Source organism: Lissotriton helveticus, chromosome 12, assembly GCF_964261635.1.
Source record: "Lissotriton helveticus chromosome 12, aLisHel1.1, whole genome shotgun sequence".
Classification (NCBI taxonomy): Eukaryota; Metazoa; Chordata; class Amphibia; order Caudata; family Salamandridae; genus Lissotriton; species Lissotriton helveticus.
This window is the reverse complement of record NC_136073.1, coordinates 849966135-849983216: the sequence shown is the minus strand read 5'-3', so window position 1 is coordinate 849983216 and position 17082 is coordinate 849966135. Positions and strand designations below refer to the sequence as shown.

Genomic DNA, 17082 nt, shown 5'->3' with positions numbered 1-17082 from the left:
GGTACCCTTTTGGGGGCCTATTTTCAATAGTAGGGAAATTAGGAGACTGTCTAGAATAGTGGAGAATGTCATTAATATCACTACTGATATTTTAACAAACTTAACGGTGGAAATTCAGGCTACTCGCCTTGTAGCGCTTCAAAATCGAATGGTTCTAGACGTTATCTTAGCTGATCGGGGTGGGGCATGCCGCGTCATCGGCAGTTCTTGTTGTGTATATATTCCTGACTCCGCCCCCTCCGTCCATCTAGCCATCCAGAAACTGCATCGCATTGCCTCCGAAATGCATGTTGACAATGGGTCTTGGTCATTGTCAGGTTGGTTTTGGGGACTTCTGGCCACATGGGGATGGAAGATAATGTTAATTTTAGGAGGAGCTGCTGCCATCCTTTTTACGTGCTGTGTCTTGATGCACTGTGGTCCAGCCTGCTGTTCTTATTGTGCTTCCCGTATCACCACTGTGTGTGTCCCATCCCCTATCGCTGTTAAAGCCCAAATGCTGCAGAAAGAGGTACATGATATGATGGTCATCGATGAAGAAATATTCGAGGAGTAGATGTCTGTTGTCATTTAGCGCCACCACGCTAAAAGGAGGGTTTGAGGTACCAGAATCGATTCCTGATCACGTAGTATTGATAATCGATATGTTAGGATTAGCATGGTGTCACTAAACTCACACTGTAGACATGCATAATTAGTATTTACGGTATTTACTTTCACTTAGCTTCATGCCACGTTACGCTATATGAATACCATACTATGGCCTTCTTTAATATCGTACATGCACAGGCCTTATTCTCCCTTAGCTCTAAAAGCCCTGCTCCTGGGAAAGAAACCAACTGTTGCAGAAACTGCTGTTTCAGCTCGGTAGGCTCGGCAAGGTCGTAGTTAGCCGAGGAAGGGCCGATAAGCACATTCCGGGAGGGGTGCAGGGTGGTTTGTCTCTGAGAAGACAGAAGGGAGTCACCCGTCTGACCTTGCTGCCTGAGCGAAATCAGGAGCTCTTTGTGTGCCTTATATGGGTTTTCCTATTACTGTACTAGCTTGTACCAATTTGTATTTTTCCATGTTAGGCCATGCCGGTGCCAACGCAATTGTATATATGTGATGTGCTGACAATGTGCCAGCAGTCTTCTTGGCGGACCTTTTGGGTTAGGTCGCAAGGAGCTCCTCTGGCAGAGTTTTGTGTTTGTCTAATAAACGCTTGAACCTTCTACACTGCCGACCGACTGCTTATTGGTAATGGTAAGGGGATTTGGTAATGTAATGATTATTGTTGGGAGGGGATCATATAATTTTCGGTACTTCACTAAACTGCTGAATAGAACAAGAGAAAACCCTGCCAGGGTAGTTTACAAGGTCCCACAAGGGGATCCTAACACTCAGTTATACGGTGACAAGAAGATGCACGTCAGAGCTGGCAATTCATCACATGGAGTCCGTACACATTTATTATACAAAAATATATATTTTATTTTCCATAGGTCAGGATAGTATTTTTAAGAGGGGTTCAACATGAATTATCAAAGACATAGAACATCAGGTGATAGTGAATCTTTTATACAGTGTGCCAAAAGAGGCTGGTAGTACCATAGATTTATTCAAGGTTCCGCACACTCCCACAGTCATCCACTAGTGATACTCTCACTCACAACCACTCAAGATACTATCACTCACAACCACACTCGCTTTAACAATCATATGCTCATATATAAGCAATAGCGATGGTACATAGTAGCCTGCAGTAGGGATATCTGATGGCCACTTAGGCTAAACTTGTAAAATGGAGGCCAGACAATGTGCAAGAGATGGTAAAACAAACACTACAAAGTAGCCATCCAAGGGAGTCACGCCAACGCGCGTTTCGATGCTGAGCCTATTTAGGCTGCATCTTCATCAGGGTGAGGAGGACCGGTGGGCGGGGACATGAACACAATGTGTCTCACTGAAGAGCAGAGAAGATGTTTTATGGGGCTTTCGGTATCTGGAGGCCCGTGGGCTCCCAGGTTCTGGGAAAGATACAGTGGAGGTGCGAGTCAGGAATCAGACATGGTGCCACGTGCTGGGTCGGGTCTGGGGAACCGATATTCCGCAGACGAACTTTTTTAATGGGGGAGGAGAGAGGCTCCTGTTCGTTTATGTAGATCACTATGGGTCGAGGTAATGGTCCCTGTATATCGGGATCCGAGTCCGAGGTCCAGAGGGGTAGAAAGGAGTCTTAGGACAAGGCGTCGCCGGGCTGGTTCCCCGTCAGAGGAGGACAGTACAAGGGGTTTTCTTAGATACGCGATGAAGGGGACGTCACAGTGGGGTCAGTTAGGTTCTTTACTGGAGGATACAACTACTCTTGTATCACGTCCTCGGTCATACGGCGGTGGCACGGACCGTGAGGCGGTGTCCTCTGAAGGGGATCGGCGAACGGAGGGGAAAGGAAAGCTAACCCGGCAAGTATGACAAGGAAAGCTAACCCGGCAAGTATGACAAGGAAAGCTAACCCGGCAAGTATGACAAGGAAAGCTAACCCGGCAAGTATGACAAGGAAAGCTAACCCGGCATGTATGACAAGGAAAGCTAACCCGGCATGTATGACCAGGAAAGCTAACTCGGCATGTATGACAAGGAAAGCTAACCTGGCATGTATGACCAGGAAAGCTAACTCGGCATGTATGACCAGGAAAGCTAACCTGGCATGTATGACAAGGAAAGCTAACCCGGCATGTATGACAAGGAAAGCTAACCCGGCATGTCAGACTAGCTAACCCGTGTCAGACTAGCTAACCCATGTCAGACTAGCTAACCCATGTCAGACTAGCTAACCCATGTCAGACTAGCTAACCCATGTCAGACTAGCTAACCTGACAAGGAAAGCTAAACTAGCATGCCAGATTAGGAAATTAATTCTGCCAGGACAGGCCTCAAGGTTACATTGTGGTTTCAGGTGGAAAGCTAGATTGTGATGCCAGTCAGGGACAGCCACATTGTTGTCAGAGAGAAAGCTGCATATTGTCTACTAGAGAAAACTAAATTGTGACAATAGACTGGGTAGTTACACTATTGTCTGACAGAAAGTGACCTTATTGTCAGATAGAGAAAGATACATTCTGATGTCAAAAAAGAGAAAAGCTACCTTGTTGTCAGAAACCACGGTGTGATTTCAGGCAGGGAAAATGACCCTATTTTCACTTAGTGATCTCGGCATTGTGACCTTAAACAGGAAATGTGTGCACAAGAGCCACGCATGTACGTGTGCTTTCGGACAGCATCATTACGACTGTGACGTCAAGCACAAAATTACGTCATTAAACCAGAGACAATTATTACAAAGATGTGGGCTCGATAAAGTTATAGTCTGATGAGAAAATCTACATCATAACAAAATAGATAATGGTCCAATGCCAGACACAAAACAAATCACAAACACACCGACTAACTCGGTTTGGAAAGTTTCACAGGGCAATCCTCGTCACTTTTATATATTTTTGCAGAAATGCACTTTTAACAGTTTCCTCGTATACTAAATGCACTTCTCATCACCTCTTTGTCTGACCTTAAGACAGCATTAGCTCTCTCTTCAACCTCATAGAATCAAAGCATTTCTAAATAAAACACACACGCATATATGTATTATATAATATTACAATAGATAGATAGATAGATAGATAGATAGATGGTATTTTGGTTGTTCCTCTTAACCCACTGGTCTGTTCAACTGTCATTCAAATTTGATTCCCGCCCACCACAGCAGACAGGACGAGACAATAGGTCCGCCCTCTTTAGCCATTAGTCTTTTGCACTGAGAATGATAGGAGTTTACAAGTGCACATCCACCTAAAAAGTAGTGCATGCAGGGCCGGCTCTAGGCTCACGGAGGCCCTGAGCAGGGAGTGTAGGTAGGGGGCCCGAGGCCGCCAAATCCCTGCCAGGGGCCGCCACGCAAATATGTATCTAAGGATATATATTGGCGTGGCGGCCCCTGGGGTTTGGCGGCCCTGTGCAGTTGCACAGCTTGCACATGCCTTAGGCCGGCCCTGGTGCATGTCAGGGCCAGGGTTGGGTGGCTACTGCCTTTCTTTCCATTCGTTATACATTTTCTCGCCGTCCCTGTGTTTCTAAAATAGGTTTTCAAAGTTGTATTAAATCAAAGCCAGTAGTACCCGTGAAGTGCAGTGAACCTAAAAAGGGTGTCTATTCTGGTTACAAGTCTACCTGCTGGGAAGCACCCTAACTGTGCTATTGAAATACGTGGAGGATAATTTATTTATTTATATATGAACTTTTATCGCAAGCATACGGCCAGCACTTTGGCAGTAGAACGTTTGCTTTAAAAAAATAAAATTAAAAAAATAAAGATTTTTATGCATATGCTTGCAAAGCAAAATTCGGTGTAGGGGGTTCTTGAGCACCCAGTGCTTTTATCTTAGGCCTTACCTGCCCACGGAGATAGAAACTAGCTGTCTGTGGACTTCTGTAAGTCCCCAAAACAGGTTCAAGGTCTGCTATAGAGGGGGGGGGAGGGGGGTCCACACTGGATGCACAACTCACTCACTCTAGTCAGTAACTGTGAGTACCACTTTACATGCTCAGTCTGTAGCACTGTGAGGTGGTGTATTTCCGCAGTACAACACAATTAAAACAATGAGTGTGACACATGACAGAGGCAAATCGTTTGCGGTTTCATTTGCCACAAAAAACGGCTTCGGAAAAGTGCTGAAAATTTTTGTTTCGAATTTCACTCAATTTAGGTCATGCCATCGGCTCTACCCCATGCAGCAAACCTCTCCTCCAAATATGTTTTGGGTGCCAGAACACACAATAAGCATTGCCAACGTTAGTAGGTCTGGCTTGCTTTTTGCCTAGTTAAAACATTTAAAAGTGCAATGGGGAAAAAAACGTACTATTTTCTGTAGTCCACAACATAACACGTGTACTTGTAAAGCGCACTTATCACCCGTGGGTCTCAAGGCGCTGAATGACAGAAGTTTATTGTTACCCAACTCAATGGTACTCATTTTATCGACCTCAGATGGATGAACGGCTGAGTGGACCTGCTGGGATTAGAACCTGTGACCATGAGGTCGAACACAGGCCCCTGCAGTGGATGCATTAGTCCACTAAGCCATCAGACCTCTTTTTCACATCAGAGTGATAAAGAATTTAATGTGCGATGACAAAGATTAGAAATAGTCTTTTGTACATTTCAGTTCAGGCCCCCATAGGAGGCTGAATGATGCATCAAACAGCCAATGGCATGTGGCAAGAGAGTGGTAATCCTGTGGGTGGAGCCAAAACCTCTCTATGTAAAGAACTGGTAACAATAAGTCACAACAGCTAGCTATGCTGCCCAGCCAGACCTAAAACCATGCAGACCAAGCAGGTGGATTGGTGGGTCTGTGGCCCTTAGTGGGTCTGGGGCCCTCATGCAGCCGTCATATCTACTCATGTGAGCTGATATCAGCCATAAAATTCTGTCAGGGGTTCCAAAAGTGGTCATATGGCAGAAATGTACGCTTGGGCCCATATACAAGAGCGCGGGGCCTGTAACATCCTGGCTACAATATTATGAGAATAGTCCGCCCTCTGAATGCAATTGCTTAATTAAACCAGGGAGGGGCTAGAGGAACATTGGAATGTCAAACAAAGTCTGCGCCAGCATCACTCGCCCACGGCAGCCATTGTGGACAGCGCCGCGCAAGACATTCCAGACTTCTAATAACTTTAGAAACAATGGCTAGGGTTTTGCGGACTTAGTAGCCGGAAATTCGCTGGAATGCAGGGTTGGATTACTAGCCAGAGTCAGCATTCCAAGAAATCAGTGTTTACCACCAGCTCAACAAAACAAGCATTGGCAGAGCTAATAGGTCGCGCATATGTAAGAACTACTGGCTTTGCCAGTATGCTTCAGCCATGTTGTACACCAGAATGGCTGCTGTTCAGCATGGCTAAAAGTTAGTGGGGTAAAGGAGAGTGGCGTGGAGTGTCGTAAAGTGCAGCGTTATGGAGTGGTGCAGAGTAGAGTGGAGTAGCTTGGAATGGAGCTTCATGGAGTGGCGTGGTGTGGAGGGTGTAGAGTGCCAGAGTGGAGTAAAGTTAAGTATAGTGTTGTGGCATAGTGTGTTGTGGAGTGGTGTAGAGCCGAGTGGAGTGCCATAGAGTGTGTTGCGCAGGGGGGAGTCAATGGTCAGAGTGGAGTGGTGTAGGAGAGTGGAATTGCATAGAGTGGAGTAAAATGTTATACAGTCGACTGATGTAGAGTGGAGTGGCGTAGAGCGGAGTGGTATGTAGTATAATAGAGTAGAGTAAAGTGGCATGGAGTGGCATAGAGGTAGTTATTTAGAGTGAAGTAGTGTTGTGTTGTCAGTGGCATAGTGTGGGGTAGAGTTTAATGGAGTGGAATGTCAGAATGAAGAGTCGTAGAGTGGAGGACAGTGGCCTAGAGTGAAGTGGCGTAAAGTACAGTGGTGCAGAGTAGATGGGCTTGGAGAGCATTGGTTTTGGGTAAAGAGGTGTAGAGTGCATTGGCGTAGAGTGTAGTAACAGAGTAGAGGAGAGTAGATTGCAGTGGCGTAGAGTGCAGTGGCATAGAGTGCAGTGGCATAGAGTAGATTGTTTCAGAGTAGAGTGAAGTGGTGTAGAGTGGAGTGATGCATGGTGCAGTGGTATAGGACAAAGGTGTAGAGTGGTGTAGAGTGCAGTGCTGCAGAATAGATTATAGTGCCTGGGGTGATGTGGAGTGTAGTGACGTAGAGTGCAGCAGGGGCGAGTAGACTCGAGTGGTGTAGAGTATAGTGCAGTGGCTTAGAGTGCAGTGGTGCAAATGAGAATACAGTGGTATAGAGTGCAGTAACGTGGAGCACCAGTCTTGCAGAGTGGTGTAAAATGCAGTGGCGCAGAGTAGAGTGTAGTAGTGTAGCATGCAGCGGCAGAGAGTGTAGAGTATCACAGAGGGCAATGTCATCGAGAAGAGTGGTGCAGAAAGCAGTGGCATAGCGTACAGTGGTGCAGAGTACAATAGAGTGGCGCAGAGTACAGTTGTGCAGATTGGCACAGATTGGTGTAGAGTAGCGCAGCATTTGGTGCATTGGCGTAGAGCAGTTTATTTCAGAGTAGAGTGAAGTGGCGGAGAATGGAGCGGTGCACAGTGGAGTGGAATAAAGTGGCATAGAGTGCAATGGCGTAGAGTAGATTGTTTCAGAGTAGAGTAAAGTGATGTAGGGTAGAGTGCAGAGTAGAGTGACGTAGAGTGCAGTGGCACATAGTAGAGTGAAGTAAAGTGCACCGGCAGAGTAGAGGAGTAGAGTAAAGTGCCGTGGAGAGCATTGCTGCAAAGTGCACCGGCAGAGTAGAGGGCCGCAGGTGCATTGGTGTAGAGTGAAGTGGCGTAGAGTGGTGCAGAGGTAAGCGACAAAGTGAAATGGTGTAGAGTATAGTGGCATAGAGTGCAGTGGCGACAAGTGCAGTGGTATACAGTGTTTTAGAGTAGATTATAGTAACATATAGAGCAGTGGTGCAGAGTAGATTGGTGTAGAGTGGCACAGAGTAGTACAGAGTAGAGTGCAGTGGCATAGAGTTCAGTGGCTTAGAGTTCAGTGGCTTAGAGTTCAGTGGCAGAGTGTGCAGTGTTGCAGAGTACACTGTTGAAGAGTGAGCGGTGTACAGTAGAGTGGCGTAGAGTACATTAGCGTGGAGTGCAGTGGATTAGATTGGTGCAGAATAGAGAGGCACAGAGTACAGTGGTGCAGAGCAGAATAGTGGGGCGTACAGTGCAGTGATGTAGAGTACAATGGCGCAGAGGAGTGGTGTAAAGTGTTGCACAGTATAGTAGCCAAAAGTGCAGAGTAGATTGGCGTAGAGTGCAGTGACGTAGAGTGCATTTGTTTTGAGTAAAGTGGGTTAGAGTTCATTGGCGTCTAGTGCAGTGATGTAGAGTGGAGGGGGCAAAGTAGCATGGAGGGGCGCAGAGTGGAGGGGCGCAAAGTAAAGTGGAGGGGCGCAGAGTGGAGGGGCGCAAAGAAGTAGAGTACAATGGCATAGAGTCAGAGTAGATTGGAGTGGCATATTGTAGATTGGCACAGAGTGCCGTCGCATAGAGTGGAGTGCATTGGTGTGGAGTGCATTGGTGTGGAGTGCATGGGTGTAGAGTGGAGTGGCGCAGAGTGAAGTGGTGTAGAATAAAGTGATGTAGAGTAGAATCCAAAGTAGAGTGCAGAGACGTGGAGAAGAGTAGATTGTTTCAGAGTGGACTGGTGCACAGTTAAGTACAGTGACGTAGAGTGCAGAGTAGATTAGAATGTCATATAGTGGACTGGCATAGAGTGCAGTGGCGTGGAGTGGTACATCACAGAGAGGAGTGGTACACCGCAGACTAGAGTGGCATAGAGTGACCTAGAAAGTAGTCGAGTGGCACAGAGTAGAGTGGTGCAGAGTAGTGTTGGGTGAAGTGCATTGGCGTGGAGTGGTACATCGCAGAGAGGAGTGGCGCAGAGAGGAGCTGTGTGGGGTAAAGTGCATTGGCATGGAGTACAGTGGTGTGAAGTGGAGAGAGAGTGGGAAGGTGCAGAGTAGAGTGCAGTGACATGGGGTGCAGCACAGAGCGGAGTGGCACTCAGTGGAGTGGCGCACAGAGGAGAAGTGTGGGGTAAAGTGCATTGGCATCGAATACAGTGGCGTAGAGTAGAGAGGCATAGAGTGGAGCAGTGCAGAGTGGAGCAGTGTGGGATAAAGTGCATTGGCATAGAGTACGGTGGTGTAGAGAGGCATAGAGTGGAGTGGTGCAGAGTAGTGTGGAGTGGAGTATGCATGGTGTTGTAGCACACTGCCGTTCCAAACAACACATCTTCAATTGAAATGACCATTACATTTGCACAGACATAGTTTTATTGATAAAATGTATTCAGCGCACAAACGAAAATGTCATCACCTAGTGTACTGATTTGTTTTGCTCGTATTAAAATATTTGTTTCCACCACATTTCAGAATTCCCCGAAAAATATGCATCATTTGTGCGTTTCTACTTTGGACATCTTCTGAAATATCTACTTAGTTCATTTAAAGACATTTATATTTTATGTGCTAAAAAAAAAAAATATCATACAGCCTTCCTCAAGCAGCCCCCAGTAGCCAGCATGATTGAGATATAAATCCTCTCACTTTGAAGTTCAAGTAAGAAAAGTAAACACCAAGCTCCCTGGAAGACACAGCCTGACATTTGACCTCAGTCTTTGAAAGGCACAGCAAAGGGGACAAGATAAAAGCAGGAATTTAAAAGCCTGTTTACAGAAATCCAGTACTGGTGGAAGAATACATTAAAATATGGATTTGGCAAGGGAAGGGACGAACTCAAGCTGGACAGCCTAAAACAATTAAAGCCAGAAAATAGAAAGCCAGCAAATGTGAGTTACAAACCACAAAGACACTGGTAAGCAACTGGTGGAATGCATTCCCAGGGAAGCTTTCTGAATGTCCCAAAGATGTGTGGTGGCGTCCACCTAAAAATGGCACTGTTTCCAATTTACATAAATAATCTTCCCAAAAAAACTCTTTCACCAATTGCTTCCGTCCTGAGTTGTGCAGCACATGTTTCTCACTGTTGTATAAACAGCAAAGTCCTACAGCGCACACACACCCCCAGGCACATGCCGCAACACACAAACACCAATCCGCAGCACCACTGAAAAATAATAGATCGACAGTACGACTCTAAGTTAACAAACATAACTAAATCACCAATACTAAAGTGCTTTTTCAGGGGTAGTTGGCGCTATATGAATGCAGTTTCGATTCAATCCAATTCTCGAACTCATGAGCAGCCTCTCAACTGTGCTGAAAGGGTACACAGCCTCAGAAAGCGCTGATTAATTTCCACCACTCAAATTACTTTCATATTTCACCATACTAATTCACCACTAATCCTTTATGGGTTTTCCGGAGTAGAGTGCTTCAACACCCCATGGGGGTAACAAGCGATATATAAATACAAACCTTTTTTCCTCTTCTATCCTTCTGAATCCAAATAACTGACTAGCCTATCCACCACTTAAAATGTACTTGCATGTTTCAATATATTAATTCAACACTAATCCTCTAAGGGTCCCGGAGTAGCATGCTACTCGCCGAAAAAAGCGCCTTGACGCCTCGTCAGTGGTAGTAAGCGCTATGCAAATGCAATTACAATACAATACATAGGTCACATAAAAACATTCCAGAACATTGAGGCAGGCATTATCAGGGGATAATGGACCGTTGCCCTCAAGAAAGGCCCTGGTCTACAGACAGGCTGGAGTACCAGGTGCTAGCACAGGGCTTGGAAGGGTCTTACCTCGAACCTCACCGCCATGTCCCTGGAGACTCCTAGACAGAGAGGTGGGCTGGGACCACTGCCTGCTCCTGATGCCAGCTCACTGAGGGCCCATGTTCATCTCTGGGGGATGGGGGGGGCAGCCAGTCAGAGGCCTGGGGTACAGGTAAGGCTGCCACAGCCCCAAGTCCAGTCGATGACCGAGTTTGGGGGTCTCCGCCAGTTATGTAGGTCCAGCGGGGGTCAGGGGTGCCTGGGACCCCTGGGCGTGAGTTCCACGTGGTGAGGTCTGCTGTGGAGAAGTTTAGGGGCCTGTGGCCCTGAGGGTGCAAACTCCTTACTCGTGCGTCCTGGGTCGCGCCTGGCCGCCTCCTGCCCGGACAGACTGGCCGCCAAGTCCAGAGCTGGACACCCACTTGTTGCAGAGGTTTGGGGGGCCGGGTTCCTGTTCCAGGCAGGTCACTCCCAGCAGCAGCCCCCCTGCTCCGAGATGTACCCCACGAGCTGTCGGAGTCTGCCTGGGGCTTGTGAGAAGGGGCCCTGGGTGCGAGTTCTGCCCAGCTCTGCCCGGGCGCCAGCGCCTGCCCCCTCGGCTCCTGTTGTACTGTTCGAGGGCCCCCTGCAGCTCCTGCCCCCGCGCCGGGCCCCCGGGGTCTCATGTAAGTCCCGTTCCACCCCAGTAATGCCCCTCGAGTCTCGCAGATGAAGCCCCGGCTGTGCAGCGGAGGGTCTGGCCCGTGGCCCTCCGATCTGGGCCCTCCTCCTGCCCTCCCCTCCTGGCGGTGCCACCCGGGCCCCTCCCTGGCTGTTGACTCAGCCAGGTGACTCGCTGCAGCCTGTTGACGGTAGGTCTGAGGGTGAGGCGGGAGACCCGGGGTGGAGTCACGCGTCCTGCGGACGGGGATGCAGCTCTAGTGCAAGTCAGGCGTGAGGAAGCCCCGTCCGGACGGAGGAGAAATCCAGTCCGTGACTTCCATGCCCAGGTGAGCAGAGCGCTGCCTGGACATGGCGCTAATGCCACAGGTGTGCGAGGGGAGCAGCTGGGGGCAGCACAGGACACCGCTTTTAGTACGATTTTATATAGCGCGAACTTTACCCGAAGGTGTCGGAGCGCTTTACATAAGAACCAGTTGCAAAACATAAGGATTTAAGATTACGTCCGTTACATAAAAGATAGAAACAGAAAAAAGTGCACAAGAACAAGATGTAAAGTCACACACAAGGAAGAGATACAAACAAAGAAAAATTGCAAATGTACAAGTAGTAAAGTCATTCAAGTAAGAGATACAAATGGATATACTCTAAGAGTCACATAGGAATGGTAGAGAATGTAGTGGCGCAGTCTAGTGCACGCACGTCACGTAACGACGTGACGTGCAGGGGCCATGTTCTAGGTGCGCGCGCATGGCGCGCAGAGGAGCGCGAAAGCCGCGAACGGCAGTCCAGCGGCTCGGCGCTCTTTAGAGCTAAATAGTGAATAAAATTAGCGTTAATCCTCTACCGCTGCAGAGTCTTCATTTCATGGTAATACCATCATTACAATGGCGACGAGGATGGGATGCTAGACCCACCCACCGCGAATCACTACACGAACTGGAGCCACCGAGGGAACCAACAACCACACCGGGGCACAGAAGACACGTGGCAGATGAGCAGGACCACAGCGCTGAAAGAGCAAGAAAGCTGGAGGTCGGGAAGAGCCCAACCAGGGGAAAAAAATGCAGGTACCAGCCCTAAAGAGCGTGGCAGAGCCCAGGGTCACCCAGGAAAGCATAACAAACCCACGGCAGGGACAAAACGCGACCCAGGGGCCCACAAGTTAGCGCGCCCGACCAAGCAAGCACGAGACAAAGCGCGCCAAACCAAACTGCGACCGGTGAGACAGAGAGACAGCACTGGATCCCCCACCAAAGAGCAAGGGGGCGGACGCAAGCAGTCCCCAGTATCACACAAGTAAGGAAGAGCGGGATAACACACCAGGTAGTCCCAGGAACCAAGGAAGCACGCAATCCACGATCAAAAGCGAGAAGATGAGTGCACAGGCAGGATACGCGATGGCGCCAGTACAATTTCTACCTAGGCCAGGAGAACCATTGATGAAGTGGGAGGACTGGAGAGAGTACATAGACAATTTCATAGGAGTCTTGGAAGACGAGAGCGAGGAAGAGTTCAATCCCAAGAGGAAAAAACGCATCCTATTACTCTTCCTAGGCCCCGAAGACCTGAGAATATACAAGAGACTGGTGCCGAAGGAAAGAGTGAGCACGGATGACAATGTGTACGCCCATGCCATCGATGACCTGAATGAACACTACAGACCGGCGGTCTGCGTGTCAGTGGACAGATTTAATTTCCAACAGAGGAAACAACGCTCAGGTGAGACTGTGGAGGAATATGTGGCAGCCCTGAAGAGACTGGCGTCCACGTGCAAGTACGATAATTGGGAAGAAGAATTCATCAAGGACCAAGTGGTGATGCACACCACGTGCACAGCGGTGCAGGACAAACTATGGGCCAGCGGAGACACCACCCTGAAGGAAGTGATGGTGATCGTCAAAAGAGCATAACTAGCGCGCAGGTGTGCGGAAGCAACAAGGAAAGAGACGGCGCCCGCCGCTATGGTGAACAGAGTAGACGATGAGGAACCGCGCCGGGACTACAAGTACAGAGGGTCGACAGCGAAGGGACCCAACAAATGGCAAGGCAACCCAGGCCCGCCGGGCAAACAAGCGGGAAGCAATAAGAAGTCATGCTACAGGTGCGGGAGCTGGTCCTACGAGGCGCACGACAGGAAGTGCCCAGCATTCCGTGCTAAATGTCTGCACTGCGGGATAGTAGGACACTATGAGAAGGTGTGTCGGAAGAAAGCATCGAAGAGCATGGTGAAGTATATCGGACAAGACAGCGAAGAACAAGATGAGGACGCAGGGGAAGACGTCGTCACAGTCATTTATATCGAGGACCAAGTACTAGGTGTGGATGGTCAAGTGATGAGTGTTGACGGCAAGAGGACAATGAAACCCGTCCTGGAGATGTCAATAGGAGGAATACCGATAAACATAGTGGCTGATACGGGCTCGCCCTACACCATCATCCAGAGAGCGATATGGGAGGAGAGTTTTGCACCACACTTAGGCCCAGAACTGGAAAAGCTGGACATCCGCCCGGTGACATACAATGGGGACCGGATACCCATGGCAGGGTTCAGGCCATTGCAATTCAAGTTCAGAGGCCGGTCCGCGTTCTGCAAACTCTACATATCAGAGAGGGGACCCGCGATCCTAGGATGGCTCGACCAAGGCGACCTGGGCATCAAGCTGGACCCAGGGGGCAAGGAACAGATACTACTCACGGAACCGGAATCCTGACCTGACCTAGAAAAATGGAGAGGAGAGTACCCCAAGGTATTCGGAGGCACAGTCGGAAGGATGGAGAAATTCGCACACAAGAGAATTCTGAAGGAAGATGCCAAGCCGGTCGCCCACAAAGTGAGGAATGTACCATTGGCAGTGAGAGACGCAGTACAAGAGGAACTACAAGATCTAGAAAGGAAAGGAATCATCGAACCCATCACATGCGCGGAGTGGCTAAAGCCCCTGGTAGTAGTAATGAAGCCAAGTGGGAAGGTCAGGTTGTGTGTCGACCTGCGCGAACTGAACAAGAGCATCGTGGTGGAGAAATTCCCTTTGCCCAGGATCGAGGAAATGCTGGCTAGAACCAAGGGGGTCAAATGGTATTCCACCATAGACTTGACCTCGGCCTACCACCAGATCGCCCTGCACCCGGAAAGCCGAAAACTCACTTCGTTCATCACCCCATTCGGGTGCTACCAGTTCTGCCGCATGCCGTTCGGGCTAGCCTCAGCGGCTGTGGTGTTCCAAAAGCTGATGCACCAACTGTTTAAGGACACAGATGGAGTCCAATATTTCCAGGACGACATCTTGGTGATGGGACGAGACAAGCCGGATCATGATAACAAGCTCGGAAGGGTACTAAAGATCCTTGAGAGTAAGGGCCTCACAGCCGAATGGACCAAATGCCGGATAGGAATGGAGTCCGTAACTTACTTAGGACAAGAAATTGGGGTGCGAGGGGTTACCCCGAAAGCAGACAATGTGAGAGCCATTTGCGAAGCACCACCGCCCTCCAACAAAGAAGAAGTCCGTTTGTTCCTTGGAATGGCGGAATATTATAGTAAGTTCGTGCAGCACTTTGCCTCCAAAACCCACCACATGAGGCAGTTGACAAGAGACAAAACAGAATTCTGCTGGTCGGAGGATGCGCAAGGCGAATTCGATGTCATCAAGAGAGAGGTGGCTGGAGCAATACCGTTGCAAGGATATGACCCCCAAGGAAACACAGTGCTCACCACCGATGCCAGCGACAAGGGGCTGGGTGCTGTCCTGATGCAAGATCGAGGTCAAGGGAGAATGGAAACGATCAGTTTCGCCTCCCGCACGCTGAGTGAAACCGAAAAGAAGTACAGCATAATTGAAAAGGAAATGCTGGCGGTAGTATGGGCCATGACCAGATTCAGGCAGTTCTTGTGGGGCACGCGGTTCCTGTTGAAAACGGATCACAAACCCTTACTAAAGGTACTAACGTCCAGCGGACACGCTAGTGCAACGCCCAGAATCTCAAAGATGACCCTCAAACTGCTGGAATTTAGATACGATGTAGAACACATCCCCGGCAGCAGGAACAGGGTGGCCGACTATCTGAGTAGAGCAGCGGCCATGGACCAGAGTGGAGAAGACCAAGCATGGACGGAAGAAATGGTGGCACTTACGGATGACCAAGAAAAAAACCATAGGACATCAGGAATGGAAAGAAGCATACGGAGAGGATCAGGTCCTAGAGGAGGTAAAGTCATACATCACAGGAGGATGGCCAGACAAAAGACAAACCCGGGGGGACCTCAACCCATACTTTGAAGTCAGAGAAGAGTTGTCGATGGACGACCTAGTAGTGTTTGTATACAGAGGGGAGAAAGTCATCCCCCGACAGGTATCATACCCAAATTATTGGACATTCTCCATGAAGGACACTTAGGAATAGGGAAATTGAAATTGAGAGCCAAGCAAAACTACTGGTGGCCCGGGATGGACGTGTGGGCCGAGAGGCATGTCAGGCAATGGACACAGTGCCAAGGGGCCGATAAGACACTTAAACCACTACGCCCAGCTCTCGGAAAATTTGATCTCCCAAGCAACCCATGGGAAGAGTTATCAGTGGATATTTTGGGCCCGATACTGGACATACAAGGAGTCCAAAAATATGTATGTGTCCTGATGGATAGATACTCCAAGTGGCCTGAGCTGAAAATAGATGAAGCGATGGATGGCAAGACCATCATTAAATTCCTGGCTGACACGTTCGTTAGGGAAGGCATCCCTAAGTCCATCCTGAGTGACAATGGCCCCCAGTTCAAGTCAGAGAAATGGAACGAGTTCATGCAGAGAAATGGCATACTAGTAAAGCACACGTCAATATATCACCCGCAGGAAACGGACTGGTGGAGAGATTTAATAGAGTGGTGACGGGGTCCGTTCAAGCAGCCATCTCCAACAACAAGGACTGGGAAAAGGAGATATGGCACTTGGTTTGGGCATACAGGATTACCCCTACAGGGACCGGGTACAGCCCCTTCCAGATATTAAGGGGCCGCGAACCATTCACTCAAGACAATCGTGTATGGAAGGAAAAGACTATAGTGAGTGAATGGTCCCCCGCAGTGGTGCGAGCCAACTTGGAAAAGGCACAAGCCATTTACTCAAAACACTAAAACAACCGGAAGAATGTGAAGGAGACAAGATTGGAAAAAGGAGAATGGGTGCGAGTAAAGTTGGCCACTCTGCAAAGGAAAGGAGACAGCAAGTATAGCAAACCCTTGCAGGTCGAGGAAGTGCTGGGCAGGGCAGCTCGGTTAAGCGACGGGAACGTGTGGTCATTGGACCGCATGGCAAGATGCAACAAAGTACTAAGTTGGGACCGGGTTGGAGCAGACCTGGAAGACAAGGAGGAAGGAACGGTCGAGCAAGGACATTCTGAGACATATCCAGAGGAGAGGAGTAGAGAGCAGCAAGAAGAGAGACCTGGTGATACCAACCAGGCATCGGCAGGTGAAGGCAACATGGACAGGAGAGAAAGTAGTGCGGCTGCACTAGGAAGAGGAAGGTGCGATGAGGGGACTCAGGAAGGAAGAACCCCGTCTACCCTGGTGAGATTGACCCAGAGGGGGAGAGCGGTGGTCACCCCTGCCTGGTTCCGAGACTTTGACATGAACGGCGGACTGTGAGTTAACAGTTTCTGTATTGGGAAAAAAGGGGAGATATGTAGTGGCGCAGTCTAGTGCACGCACGTCACGTAACGACGTGACGTGCAGGGGCCATGTTCTAGGTGCGCGCGCATGGCGCGCAGAGGAGCGCGAAAGTCGCGAACGGCAGTCCAGCAGCTCGGCGCTCTTTAGAGCTAAATAGTGAATACAATTAGCGTTAATCCTCTACCGCTGCAGAGTCTTCATTTCATGGTAATACCATCATTACAGAGAATATGGTGCTGTGGGGTAATCTAGGCGCTACCACGGGTAGCAGGCTTGCTAGAGGGGCACACAGGTTTAAAGAGGGCCACAGAAGGGCTCCCCAGGGCCCAACAGAGGAGCAGCACAGTGCCTGCTGAGGGGCAAAGGTGGGCCCCGTGGTAGGGCATGGGGCTCAATTAAGATTAGCTGACAGGATGTTAACCTCTTCGCTGCGGCGGCTATTTCGCTGCAGCGCTAAGGGGGCGGG

General features: G+C 49.2%; 1 protein-coding gene across 4 annotated transcripts in view; it reads right to left on the bottom strand.

Annotated features, from left to right (window-relative positions):
* The window catches only part of TJP3 (tight junction protein 3), a 148596-nt gene that overhangs the window by 71781 nt on the left and 59733 nt on the right, over positions 1–17082 (bottom strand). The window contains exon 1 of one of the 4 annotated variants that reach the window (XM_078669061.1): positions 10316–11132. The exons of the other annotated variants lie outside the window; for them this stretch is intronic. Within the exon in view, the coding sequence (XP_078525187.1) occupies positions 10316–10333 (18 nt within the window). The 5' untranslated portion in view covers positions 10334–11132. Of the gene's footprint in view, positions 1–10315; positions 11133–17082 lie in introns of those variants that run through there. 4 annotated transcript variants of the gene reach the window in all.